Source organism: Mus caroli, unplaced genomic scaffold (assembly GCF_978045245.1).
Source record: "Mus caroli unplaced genomic scaffold, Mus_caroli_1 scaffold_13, whole genome shotgun sequence".
Lineage (NCBI taxonomy): Eukaryota > Metazoa > Chordata > Mammalia > Rodentia > Muridae > Mus > Mus caroli.
The window spans coordinates 55,072,169-55,085,949 of NW_028227268.1; the positions used below are offsets into that span (position 1 = coordinate 55,072,169).

General features: G+C 45.6%; 1 protein-coding gene across 2 annotated transcripts in view; it reads left to right on the forward strand.

Moving 5' to 3' along the window:
• The window catches only part of Usp43 (ubiquitin specific peptidase 43), a 62,137-nt gene that overhangs the window by 33,615 nt on the left and 14,741 nt on the right, over positions 1–13,781 (forward strand). Inside the window, exons 8-13 of one of the 2 annotated variants that reach the window (XM_021177353.3) lie at positions 1,164–1,275; positions 5,774–5,877; positions 7,967–8,044; positions 8,846–8,972; positions 9,104–9,452; positions 12,696–12,854. In XM_021177353.3, the coding sequence (XP_021033012.1) occupies positions 1,164–1,275; positions 5,774–5,877; positions 7,967–8,044; positions 8,846–8,972; positions 9,104–9,452; positions 12,696–12,854 (929 nt within the window). The remainder of the gene's footprint in view (positions 1–1,163; positions 1,276–5,773; positions 5,878–7,966; positions 8,045–8,845; positions 8,973–9,103; positions 9,453–12,695; positions 12,855–13,781) is intronic. The other variant, XM_021177354.3, reaches the window with a different exon arrangement.

Sequence of the window (13,781 nt, forward strand, 5' to 3'; positions counted from 1 at the left end):
TCATTAGGGGTGATTGTGAGCTACCATGTGGTTGCTGGAATCTGAACTCAGGACCTTCAGAAGAGCAGTCAGTGCTCTTACCCACTGAGCCATCTCGCCAGCGACTCCCTCACCCCCAAATATAAAAACTTAAGGGCAAAAGAAAATGAGGGAAAATATGTAGGTCTTGTGAGACTGAAGGATTCACCTCAGTTACGGAAAACCTAGCTCTTGCTCAGATGAGATAACACCTCTCATGGTAAGAGGAGTCCACAGAACACACGCATGGGGTAAAAGATTCAGTGTCCTTGGCAGCGAGGAAAGTCTAACAGAAGTAGCGAGATTCTATTTTAGTTCTTCAGATTGCTAAGGAAATCTGCATTAATCGTTCTGAGCAAGAACAAAGCAACTTACTTGTCAAGATGATAAAACAGAAAGCCCGCTGTTTATCCAGGGACCTGAGCAGAGAGGTGCTTGCTTCCCTGGTAAACTGCCACGGCTTTCTGTAGGGCATTTGGGTGGCACTGGCTTTGCCTTTCTCTTTATAGAACCTCCATCCTAGGAGGACAAGTGGTCCCACAGAGTGGAGGGTCTGTGTCTAAGAATATGTGTAGTTCCTGCCATAAACAGCATTGTTCCAATAATAACCAACTGGAAGCAACTCAGAGTGCTGCACAATACAGGACTAGGTTGATGAGCTGATCTGTCCATCAGGGGCTGCACAGGGCCCTTCCCTATCCACACAGGGGCCTTCATGTTCCTGCCCAGCTTTACCAACATCGATTCAACAGTTTTGCATTATCTAGTCAGATCAGCTGGGGTTCCTACGGACATCCTGTGCTCACTGACAAGCCTACAGCTGGACATTCAGTGGGTTGGGATGTGGAAAACTTGTCGGTAATGAGAATATTACTGAGACAGGACAAGGATGGTGTTGTCATCTGGATGCCCTGCTCTTGTTCCCACATCCCTTTCCTCCCTGTTCTCTGGAAGGCAGCTCATCTCTTGGAATAGTCTGTACTGCAGCTTGTGTGTAACATATATAAGCAACCGGCAACTCCATATTGTACTTGGCTCCTAACAATTTTCTAATCCACTGGAGAGGAACCGGAGCGAATCACACATCCATGACTCTTGTTGGGTTTTCCTCTGCAGAAAAATGACTTATTTCCTCGGATTTCCAGGTTTGGACCACCGTTCCTGATTCGGGAAGATAGAACAATCTCCTGGGCCCAGCTTCAACAGTGTATTCTCAGCAAGGTTCGATGCCTCATGAGGAGTGAGGTCTCTGCACAGGTCTGTGTGCACGTGTGTGTGTGTGTGCATACATGTGTTTGTGTGTGTGAATGCATGTGTGTGTGCATGCATGTGTTTGTGTGTATGTGTACTTGTGTGCAGTGTGTGGGTACTTATGTGGCACTTATGTGCAAACAGTTACCCTTTTGTGGCTTGTAGTGTTTTCACCTCTGACATTAGGAGATGCCTTTCACAAGGACCAATGAAATAAAGAGTAACATTTGGGTTATTATTCTCAATTTCATGTCTTTATGGCCTGCCATTGTTTTCATTAGGGGCTGACACATAGTAAATTGTAGTTTAGACATCTAGATAAAAATTTGAAGATACTTGATGAAATTTCCCTCTTTTTCTCCTCCCCCAACCTTCTCTCTTGAGACAAGGTCTTAACTTTGTAGTCCAGTCCTCCTGCCTCAACTTCCCCAAGTTCTGAGGCTACAGGCATGAGTTACTACCCCTGGCTTGAAACGGAATTTATTTTTTGTTTTTATTTTCTAAATTTGTTTGAAATACATTTTTACTTATTCACTTATTGTGTATGCTTCTGTGCATGTTCGTGTGTGATGCACACGTGGTGGTCAGAGCACTGCTTTGGGGAGTTGGTTCTCTTCTTCCACCATGTGAGTATGGAAAGTATTTAGCTCAGGTTGCCAGGCTTGGCAGCAAGAGCCTTTGCCCACTGAGCCATTGCTGCCAGCCCTTGAGATGTAATTTCTGTGGAAAATTGTTGGCTGATGAGACTAATGTCCATGAGTGAAATCTAGATAATAAAATAATTTTGCTTTGAGAACCTGACTTTAAAAGCTCAAGGACAAAATGCCTTCTTGTCTTGTCCTGGAAAGGTTTTAAAGGTGGTTTAAAACTCACTGAATTTCAGCAAGCATAAAACCATCGATTTACAGCTTCCGTGTCAAGAACTGCTCCGGCACGGATGGGGCTAGGTTCTGTAAGGTTGCCTCAGTAGTCTCTTGGTTTAGAAACTGTTTAAAAAGAGCCTTTCAATGGGGTGATAGCAAACTACTTTATAGAGATAATCTCTCACAATGGCTATTCCTACTCAGAGACGGCCCTATACATTCGACTTAGAGTTCATACCAAAAAGCACCTTATTAAAACCTTCACTGCATTTGTCCGGACCTTTATGTCTAAAGGATTTGTTCGCTGCACTGAGGAGCCTGAATTAGAAGTGAGCTTCCCCACAAGTAGGTCAGGCTCCCTAGTAACAGTGGCAGCTGTCCCCAGACTGTGTGCTACGGACTGTTAAAAGGGATGAGACCACTTTCATGTGAGCGCGTATTTCCGCTGCCTCTTCCTTCCTCAGCTGCTCCTGTTCCTTTTCTTGTTGCGAGCATTTACTGCTTCTGTGTTCTTACAGTCTTTTAACATCAAGAACTAATCGGACCCCCAGTGCAGTTAGCGGGATTCCAATGCAGGAAGCCGCAGCCTTTTTCTTGTTGGTGAATGTGATGCTGGGCATGCTGTGCTCTGGGAGTCATGTGCTCAGAATGGCTGCCAGGCTCTCAGGATAGCCCTCCTACTTAACCCATACTGGTTTTAAAAAGTTGGGTTTTTTTTGTTTTGTTTTACTTTTTAATTTATGTATATGTGCCTCCTTACTGCTATGTACACCACACGTGTGCACCACCCGAGGAGGCCAGAAGAGGGAGTCTGAGTCCCTGGAACTGGAGTTCCAGGCAGTTGTGAGCTGTCTCATGTAGGTGCTGGGAACAGACTGTGGTTCCTATGCAAGGGCAGCAAGCGTTCTTAATCACTGAGCCACCTCACCAGCCCCCAGCCTTAATCCTTTTAATACTGTGTTAAAGACTGGCTCCACATGGCAGTAATTTGAAAAGAAAATCTCCAGAGTTCTCAAAACTGAGCTGAAGAGATTCAGCATCGTGAGCATACACTGAAGGTTCTAAGATGAATTGGCTTACCCTAGAATAGAGGACAGGAAAGGGTTTCTTATAAACACGAGCCATTTGCTAGAGAGAATTAATTTGCATGAATTATGGGAAAAAAAGACATTACTGAAAGAGCTTTTTTTTTTTTTATGGTCACTATTTAAACTTGGGTGTGTGAGATCAGCACTATTTCTTTACGCAGGGTTGGCTGCCTCCATATAGATCTTGGGATCTGTGTTAAGGGTGACCTCTCTGTGCCAACAGCAAGGCTTAGTTAGGACTGACAAAGGAAACCTTTCTTTGTTTCTTAGAAAGTGTACACCGCTTCCATGGTCAATCTGAACCAAAGCCTCTGAGGTTAGCAGGCTTCCAGCCATTGATTTGGTCTGGTCAAAACTATCGATTAACCACACACTGTACATTTATCGTTGGTAGATACATGGGGTGTTTGGTCTTTTGACAGTAGTCCCGGAACTTCGCTGTCTAGACCAGTTCTCAACCTATCCTAATGCCACAACCCTATGGGGACAAAGCCATCATGGCTCAGGTATGACGGAGAGTTGGAGAACTAGACTTTCGGAGTTCCTTTTAAGGATGCCCCAGTAACCTAAGCATCTCTCATAAGACCCTACCTCCTAGTAGGCTGCTGTATGGACCAAGTGTTCAATGAAAACAAACGCAGGGAGACAAATAATTAAATTTCATTAAAACAGAACGACCTTATACATGGCTCTAGCTTTGTCTCTAGTTACTCCTTGCTTATGGAAGCTGCCACAGCCTCAGCAGCCCCCTCACAGTTGTCTCACTGTGGTTTGGACCTTTGATCTTCCAAAGCGCTGGACATTACTCTTTCCTGGAATTATAAAGCTTTCCTCCTTTTTTCTTGCCAGACGGAATCTGACATATATCTCGTGCCTCTCGCCCAGGATTTTAAGTCCAGATGTCTGCCGTCAACTTTAATTTAGAAGGAAATGTTATTTTATTTTTTTGATTGTAGCCAAGTTCTTGAGTGACAGCTTTAAAAACTATATTTCTTCATTTGAATGCAGACTGCATTGATTTTTTTTTTTGGCAAAATATATGACTTAACCATTCATAAGTATATGTTAATTGGCTTTGCCATCCTGTATAATGATTACTGTACTCTCAATTTTTAAAATGATCCTCCCACAAAAACCCTGTATCCATTTCCATTTAACAGCATAACAGAATACCCTGTTCCATACCTGCTAGCCCGTAGCATATGCCAGATTTTCCTCCACCCCCTAGCTCCCTCCTAGTGTGCATAGGATGGACCTCAGGGTCTTGCATGCAATAAAGCTCTCCCAAGCTTAGAAGTTCAGGCTGAAGGTAAAGGGTGATGAATTACTACCACAAAGATGGTAGATTTCTGCTGTTCTGTGATGTGTGTGTGTATGTGCATGTGTATGTTATTTGTGTGTATGTTATTAGTATGAGTGTGTATGTGTGTGTTCGTGTACATGTGTGTGTTTCTGGGGTCAGACCCAGAGCCTGCTTAGAATGTACTCTACCACCAAACTCTATCTCCATCCCAATCCTTCTTTTTTAAACCCTTTTGAAATTGAGTTGTGTGTATCCACTGCATTTCATTTACCTATTTATCTGTTATCAATATGTGGGTTGTTCCCACTTTTTGACTATATGGAAAAATGTTGTTTTGACCATGAGTTTGCAGATATCTCTTGAAGTCCCCACACATACAGATTTACCTACATTTACAGGAGTAAGGTTAATGGACCAGATGGTAGCTGTAGGCACAACCTTTCAAGAAACTCTAGTTGATTTCCACAGCTCTGGTATACATTCTCACCAACTGTGCATGTGGGCTCCCATTTCTTCACATCCTCCCCAACACTTACTCCTCTCCCCTTTCAGAATTAGAATATAGGTAGAAATATAATTGTTCTGGTGGGTTTGAATGACAACTCATTGTGGTCTTGATTCTTTGGTTCACATTTCCTAGTTACAAATGGTAGCAACCATCTTCATTACACTTTTGTTATTTGCATGTGTTCGAGAAGCATGAATTTAGGTCCTCTGGACAGTTTTGAATTGGGTTATTTGTCCCACTGTTTTGTTTTGTTTTTTTGAGGCACCTATAATGTAAGTGTATCTCTGTGAGACTTGCTTCAGCTTCAGAAGTGCTAGAATATCAGCATGTGTGTATGAACTTGTTTGTACACAGCTGTCTTATTTGTGGTGATGATAATCCTGTCCATAAAGAAGATTGAACTACTTATCAATAATTGACTAAAAAAAAATCAATTTTACTTTGAATTTATTGAATCAGTATCTACTTCAGTTAAATACTTGTTTTTACATATACCATGTTTATTGTGTGTGGGGTTGTGTTCACTAGATCAAGCATGGCATTAGATCACTATATTAAAAGACTGGATCTTCAAAACAATGAAGCCTTCGTATCTATCCATTTTAAATACCAGTTATTAATAGAATGTTCAAAATACTATAGAGAAAAGTGCTTGCACTTTTGATTAATTTGTATGTCAGAGTCAATTACTCTGCAAAATGGACTGCGTGATAAACTGTTGCCTCTGGTTTTGTCACGGCAGGACCTGGGGACTCTGTTCTCCATCCGGGTTGTGGGGCTCTCCTTGGCCTGCAGCTACTTATCTCCAAAGGACAGCCGGCCTCTTTGCCACTGGGCAGTTGACAGGTAAGGGAAGAGAGAGCTTGTGTTCTTACTGAGCTGGGTTTATAGAAGACGACTACAAGCCGGGCGTGGTGGCGCACGCCTTTAATCCCAGCACTCGGGAGGCAGAGGCAGGCGGATTTCTGAGTTCGAGGCCAGCCTGGTCTACAAAGTGAGTGCCAGGACAGCCAGGGCTACACAGAGAAACCCTGTCTCGAAAAACCAAAAAAAAAAAAAAAGATGACTACATAACAATAAAATTACCCATAATTCTAGCTATTCTTTATTGGTCCCTCTCTAGTACCAGCTACCTTGTTGGGTCTTTAGACACATTTTGCTACTTTTTAAAAACCTTGTGTCCAAGAATGGCCACTTCAAAGATGAAGGATCATGAGACCACCAGAGATCAACTTGCTCAGACTTACACAGGTGGTGACTAGAGAAACCTGAGTTTGCACCCAGATTGGTCTACCTGACGCACCCACCATGTGGTTGGCTGTGCTTCAGACCCAGTTGGGATGAGTGTCCCCTTAGAGCTGGGTGAGAATGCTATAGCTGTATTATAAGTCCTAAACTGTAAAGGGTGGTGAACCATGACTTCATGATGCTCCACATGTCTGTTCAATAGCTTGTCACAGTGCAGCCTTGTGTAGATATCTTCAAGGCTGGCACAATGTCTGTGGGGTGATTTTGCTCTCTGAATTAGTAATCTGATGCTTTGTTGATATTCCTATAGAGCATAGTGCACAGTAAGGTTCTCTGGTTTCCTGACTTGGTCAGCTTGAACTGCTTGTCTGGCATGTAGAGGTAGACCAGAAGTCTCCCCAGAATGCCCCATTTATATGCTCCTTAACTGGTAAGTTAGGGAGAGGGGAGCTGTGTCAGCCAGAACCTGTCTTACAGGAAAAGGAAGTACTAGGGAAGAAGGGTCCTTGTGGCATTTGGTATTGGAGATGACAGGTAATTCAACATGTGCTCTAAAGGCTGAATCCAGCCTAAACTAGTTGTTACCAGTCCATGACAGGAACTTGAGAGGGAACACCTAAGTGGAAGGACAAAGGGATGCAACATACATTGAAAAGAAAGAATGGGCATTGTACTTGCTATGTGTCCTCATATGGAGTGTGTGCATTCTCATCACACCGTGTGAAGATTCTGTGTGTCCAGAACTTTCTATTGAATCTTGGTGACATTGTCACAAATTCTAACCAGTACTTTGGGCATGAACTTGGCCACTACTGTTCTTCTTGATTCAGGGTAAAACTTCCTACCCTTCGCTCCCTCCCTTCATTTCTCCTGCTTTTCTGAAATGAGTGGAGCCCCAGATGGTGGGAGGAGTAAAGTTCTACTCACTGAGATTTTTGTTTACACATTGGGGGGTTTGCAAGACTTTGAGTAGTGTGGGTGGGTTTGCAGCGGCTCCTTCTGCGTTGTTGTTGTTGGCAGGGAGGGATGTTAGCTCTCTTGGGGCTTCATCAGTACTGGCTTTCTGTGTGAGATGCTCATTTGGGTGCTTGTCTGACTTTGTGGGGCTGTGACCAAGTCCCTGGCAGGAACACCTTCAGGGAAGGGGAGATTTATTCTGTCTCATGCTTTCAGTCCATCGTAGCTGGCTCTGGTGTTCTGGGACCTGTGGTGAGGCAGAACATCACATGCTGGAGAATCTTCCTGACCTCATGTTTGCCAGGAAACAGAGATACAGGAGGAAGTTAGAGACAGGATACACCCAGTGACCTACTCCAGATAAGCTTCCCTGCTAAAGCATGTCACCAATGGTGGTGTGAGCATATGGGAGACCTTTCATAGTCACACCATGGCAATGTGTCTTGTAGACACTGAAGAGGGTAGCAGGGCCTTCAGTAAAGCAGTTCGTTGAGTCATAGTAGCTAGAAGGCTTTAGAGCTCCCATCTCCTGGGAATATCAGTGAAAGGGCATTAAGAGGTAGTCAGGGGCCTTCAGCAGACTTAGAAACCTTTAGTGTGGTTTGGGGTCATTTTCTGTGGTGTTTTTGTTTGGAACATTCCTCCAGGGAGAGGGGGAAAGCTGGCTGATGAGCCCTGAGAACTGTGGGAAGGATCTGTTTTCTGACAGGTTTCCTCATTCTCTCCTCAGGGCTTTGCACCTCAGGAGGCCAGGAGGCCCTCCTCATGTTAAGCTGGCTGTGGAATGGGATAGCTCTGTCACAGAGCGGTGAGTTAATAGAATTTTATTCCTGCAGACTTTGGCTAGGATAGGCCTCTGACCATAAACTTTTCCTGGACCTAGAGTTTTACCTAATTAGAGTGTAAGATCCTGCACACACACACACACCTCAAGATGATGAACGCCATTCCTCTGAGAGAACTTACAACTGTCTATTTAAATAGCCACGATGGGTATGGTGACCATGATGGGGTCAGTGGGGGTGTTAGGTGTAGTAAGTGCTTACAGAGCCCCCAGCCTGGGCCATTCACTGCTCAGAGCACTAATTTCCAATGAGCTATTGGTTTCATCTTCATCCCATCCTACGTGGGAGGACTATGAGTTGCGTAGAGGTTGAAACTGAGATGCACAGAGGTTAAGCAATGCCTACAGAGCTGGGGTTTGAACCGGCCTGGTTGGCTTGAATCTGGGCTCATCACTTCACTTGGCTGCCTCTCATAGCCAGCTAGTAAATCAGCCAGACTTTGTAAGAGGGCATGCTTCAATCCAGCAAGTACTGCTTCCTCTCTTGCCAGGTACTAAAGCTGGTGCTAAGTTGGGTAAACCTAGGACTTGATTTTTTGAGGGGCTGGTTGGGGAGACAGGTGATTCCCTAAAAGTGAGTGCAAAGTCAGGGGTGCAGGAGGTTTTAGGGACCCACAGGTTTTAGCTTTGTCTGTCTGATGCCCTGCCAGGTTTTCTGTAGAGGCAGTTAGATCAGAGAGAGAGAGAGAGAGAGAGAGAGAGAGAGAGAGAGAGAGAGAGAGAGAGAGAGAGAGAGCTCTGAGAGAGTCTTTTCATTCCATCTAGCCTGTTTGGAAGCCTCCAGGAGGAACGGGTCCAGGATGCAGACAGTGTGTGGCGGCAGCAGCAGGCACACCAGCAGCCCAGCTGCACCCTGGACGAATGTTTTCAGTCCTATACCAAGGAGGAGCAGGTCTGTCCCCTTCCCCCTCCCTCACCACACTAGTCCCTGGCTGGGAGGGGAACTGGTTGCCTTGTGGCTGTGCAGTGGTGAGTTGTCTGTGTACTCTGGTGACCTCACAGTCTTGATGGCTTCCTTTCCAGCTGGCCCAGGATGATGCATGGAAGTGCCCTCACTGCCAAGTCCTCCAGCAGGGTGTGGTCAAGCTGAGTTTGTGGACTCTGCCCGACATCCTGATCATCCATCTGAAACGGTTCTGTCAGGTCGGAGAGCGAAGGAACAAGCTCTCCACGCTGGTGAAGTTCCCACTGTCTGGACTCAACATGGCTCCCCATGTAGCACGGAGGAGCACCAACTCCAAGGCGGGGCCTGGCCCTTGGTCCTCCTGGAAGCAGCCAATCTGCCTCCCCACCACCTACCCACTGGACTTTCTCTACGACTTGTATGCTGTCTGCAACCACCATGGCAGTCTGCAAGGTGGGCATTACACAGGTGAGCCTTGCCATGCCTCTCTGTGTGCAGCAGCCATTGCCATAGGACTTGGCTCTAGCCAGAGCCTCAAGATGTCCCCAGAATTGGTGCTTCTTGTAGGCCAGCACTCTCTCCATTCACTGTGGCTGGTTTGTCACCCACAGCACACAGGGGAAAAAGAAACAGTGCCCAGTCCTCTGAGAAGCTGGTTTTGACTTAGACTGTGTTGCACTATGATGTTAGTAATGTCTGGTATTTATAGGCACATCAAATATGGGAGGGTAAACTACCAGACCCAGGATGTGACGTTTGCCCTCATTCATGATACAACACAGAGAGTCTCACTTACTAGATAGGCATCCCTTTATGTTGTGGGGTGCTTTTTGTTTCTATTCAACTGGGTCATTTAGAAGCAGTAGACAAAGAGAGAAACAAACTCCTAAGCAACTCTCATGGTGAAGCCTTCCCTGTGGGTATTCTCAGAGATGGCATGACTGACCTCTTCTTGACCAATGCCATTCTTTCCGTCCCATCTTAGTGATGGCAGAAGCCTGTAGGCGAGCTGTTGGCAGCAGCAGTTCCATGTCCAGTGGGTACACAGTTGTGGAGGTTCATCCCTGTGAGCCTCATGAGAGGCTTGGGACGTGATCTCAGATTCCACACTGCTATACAGTGCCCTTGGAGAGAAAGAGGGAAACAAGGACCTTGCGAGCGAACAGAGAAAGGTTGAAGGATGGGACTTGGCTGATCATATGAAGGCTGCAGTGGGCACCAGGTTCCTCTTGTGCTGCTCTACTGTGCTACCCGACCGGTTCTGCACAGCTGTCCTGCTCCAGGTGACAGGGGCTACCAGTTTCAGCCTGGAGGACCCTGTCCAGTCAGATCCCCAATCTTTTCCCCCTGGACTAAAAATAGCTCAGCACAAATCCCCTGAAACCTATGTGAATGTACATCTTGGGAGCCATCTTTCCCGCTGTGTTTGCTTGAGATTTTAAAAATAATAATATTTACTTTTTTGAAATTAAAATACATCATTTGTCCCCCTTTCTTCTCTCCAATCCCTCTCATGTACTCCCACCTTGCTCTCTCAAATTCATGGTCTCTTTTTCTTTAATTGTATATGTGTATATACACATATATTCCTAAACATGGAATACAATGTGCTCAGTCTATATTATGTTATGTGTGATCTCAGACCTGACCACTTGGTATGAGATAAGCAATGGGGGGAGGGGGAGCTCTTCCCTGGGACGGACTGTTTTTTCCTCAGTTGCTTGTCCTTCTTTGTCTAGGGCGGAGGCCCTATGAGGTTCACTCCCTCCGTGTTAGAGTGCCTATTGCTGTTGTCCCTGTTCTGGTCTTGTTTAGGCAGCCGTGTGGTTGAGACTTAATGGATGAAGCTTCCCTGACATTTCCAGGAGCAGTCTCACAGCAGACTTCCTTTTCCTCTGGCTCTTACAGTCTTCCCACCCACCCTTCCTCAGTGTTCCAAGCCCTAGGTGCGGGAGCTGTGTTGTAGATGTATCCAGCTGGGGCTGGGTACCACATGGTCTCTTGTTCTCTGCAGCTTGGTCAGCTGTGGTTTTCCGTATTCAGTTCTCTCTATTGCGGAGAGAAATTTCTTTGGTGAGGAGTGAGAGCACCACTTTTTCGATGGGTATATGAGTAAACACTTAGCATACGGTTAGGGAGTATGCTGGTTTAGTAAAGAGGCAGTAGTAGGTGCTCCATACAGGGGATCATAGACAATCACCAGCTTCTTCATATAGGGGAGCACACCTAGTGGCTCCGTAGAGAGGGCAATGGGAGTACATTTGAGTCACCACATGTCTTAAAATGCCTTTGCTGCTACCCTTGACTGGCAGCCTTGTTGGACATAGAATTCTAGCTCAATGGTCATTTCCCCATAGTCTTTGGACAGGGATGTTCCATGGGGAGTGGGGGTAAGAACAAGACTCTTGCTTTGGGAGATGGGGCAGCCAGTTTCCTTTCCTTTTCTGGGATCCAGTTTCTTTCTGGAAGCTTTCAGGTCCTTTATCACTGCTGCCCTGGAATTTCAGAGGCTGCCCCTCTGTGTGGGTCTTTTCATTCACCAGGACTCGGGAGGCAGAGGCTTGCTCTTCAGTTCTGGAAATGCCCTTGTATTTATTTTTAAAAATTAAAAAAAAAAATTGTTAAAAACTGACAACCTAAAGAGAGACCCTTAAACACACTGTGACACCCTATAGCTTCCACAATGAGTGTTTTTCCCCTCTGTTGCTAGGGAGGTTGCAAATGTAGAGGGTGGTTATAAGGGGAGGGGGAATGAGTAGAATTAGGGTGGGTGGTGTCTGATGTGAAATTCACAAAGAACCAATAATGAGTTAGAGAGAGAGAGAGAGAGCCTGCCTTTAGCTTCACTCTGCCACTCATTTTTAAGCACAAGATTTGAATATAAATCCATAGCTGAGTTTTTTTTCAGTTCATGATCTAGCTTAGTGGTTTCCACACTGATATACAGAGGATTAGGGCACACACACTCATTCTTTTGCTTTGCAATATTGCTGCAATAATAACCTTTGATGTGTCATTTCCTCCATGATAAGCTTTTGATAGGGGGAAATTTCAGAATGGAGGTAGCTAACTTGTATGTGCCTTTCTCATACATGCTTAAATGGACATGCTTAAAATAGGAAATCAAAAATGTCCATTTTTAGCTAGAACTGATTTCTGTACACTCTTTTAAGGCCTGGGGTATTTGCTGGTCTGGCCAATCACTAAAAGTTGGCCAACTTCAGGACCAGTGGGTCTGGGGGCTGTGCACTGGGCTTGGAGGGCCAAGTGTTTATAGCTGGTTGGAGGTGGTCAGAATCATGTTCACCTTCCTGTAAATGTTGGGCTCCAGTCCTTAAGTAGGAAAAGGCAACCAGGAGACTTACTTTTCTCTTCCATGGCCATCAAGAGATGTGCACGTTGACATATCTCAGTATAATCGGCTGAGCGGTAGTTGATGGTACTGGCTGACCTTGTAACTCAAGGCCCCGTGTTAGGAGAGACTGTGCTGGACGAGATGACAGTGTGCACTCACCTTCCAGTGAGCAATCCTGGCTAAGATAACCGGGTTGGGGAACTTGTCTTTTTCTAGTTTTTACAGAAATCAGTTCTAGCTAAAAATGGACATTTTGCCGTCCTACTTTAAGCATCTCCATTTTGAGCTCTGCTGGTGGGAGAGCATCTTCCTGCCTTGGGGCTCTAAGCATTGAACTTGGGGTTTGAACCTTACAGCCTATTGCCGGAACTCCCTGGACGGCCAGTGGTACAGCTATGACGACAGCACAGTGGAGGCCCTGCGAGAGGATGAGGTCAACACCAGGGGGGCTTACATCCTGTTCTACCAGAAGCGGAACAGCATCCCTCCCTGGTCAGCCAGCAGCTCCATGAGAGGTGTGTGCCACAGCTCAGGAGGGGATGGGTTTGGAGGTCATATTAAGAGTTGAGATGTCCTGGGCCAGGGAGATGGCTCAGCTGTAAGGATACTTGCCACTATCCTTAGCAACTTGAGTTGATCCTTTAAACCTATTCCTGCAAGTTTTCTTTGACCTCCACACATGTGCTATTGGGACACACACACACATACACCCCACACTCTTTTCCTAATCATTATTGGAAAATAGCCAGAGAAAATGAAGAGTCTTCTGGGTTTGAATCAAAACTATCTCAAGCCTGCCGTCCATTTATAGAAGGTAGACATTGAGAGAGGAATAAAACACGTAGATCCAGGCATGGTGACTCATGCCTATAATCTCATCCCAGGGGAAAGCTGAGACAGGAGGATCATGAGTTTAGACTAGCCTGGGCTACTCAGGAAACTCCTCAAGTAATATGTAGTGTTTAACAATAATAAACCTCTTAGAGATGGCCAGAGGGAGGTATCCTTACATGCCCGTTATGGAGATTTGGTTGAGCTTCATGTGTTCCTATAGGATCTGGTGCCATGGGTCCAGGGGGCAGATGCTATCACTCTGACAATGGCTTTTGCTGTGACTACTAAAATCCTAGAAATATGGCTCTGGAAGAGTAGTCCCATTTAGGAAGCTAGGGTTGGCAACAAATAATTTCATAGAAGACATTTGAATGCACCAAGGAACCACCTTTCCTGTGTTCACTAGACATCATGGTTCCAAGGATTGGAACCCATTGCTGGCTTCCCCTCTGGCCTTCACCCTTGTTTCTATAGTTCCCCTCTGGTTCTGTTAGTCCAGGGCTGAAAGATAGGAGTCATCTTGGGACTCTTGGGGTGGGCCTGGGAACCTGGTGGTAGAACAACTCTCCACCTTCCTGCAGGCTCCTCAGAGATGTGCCAGATCCAGA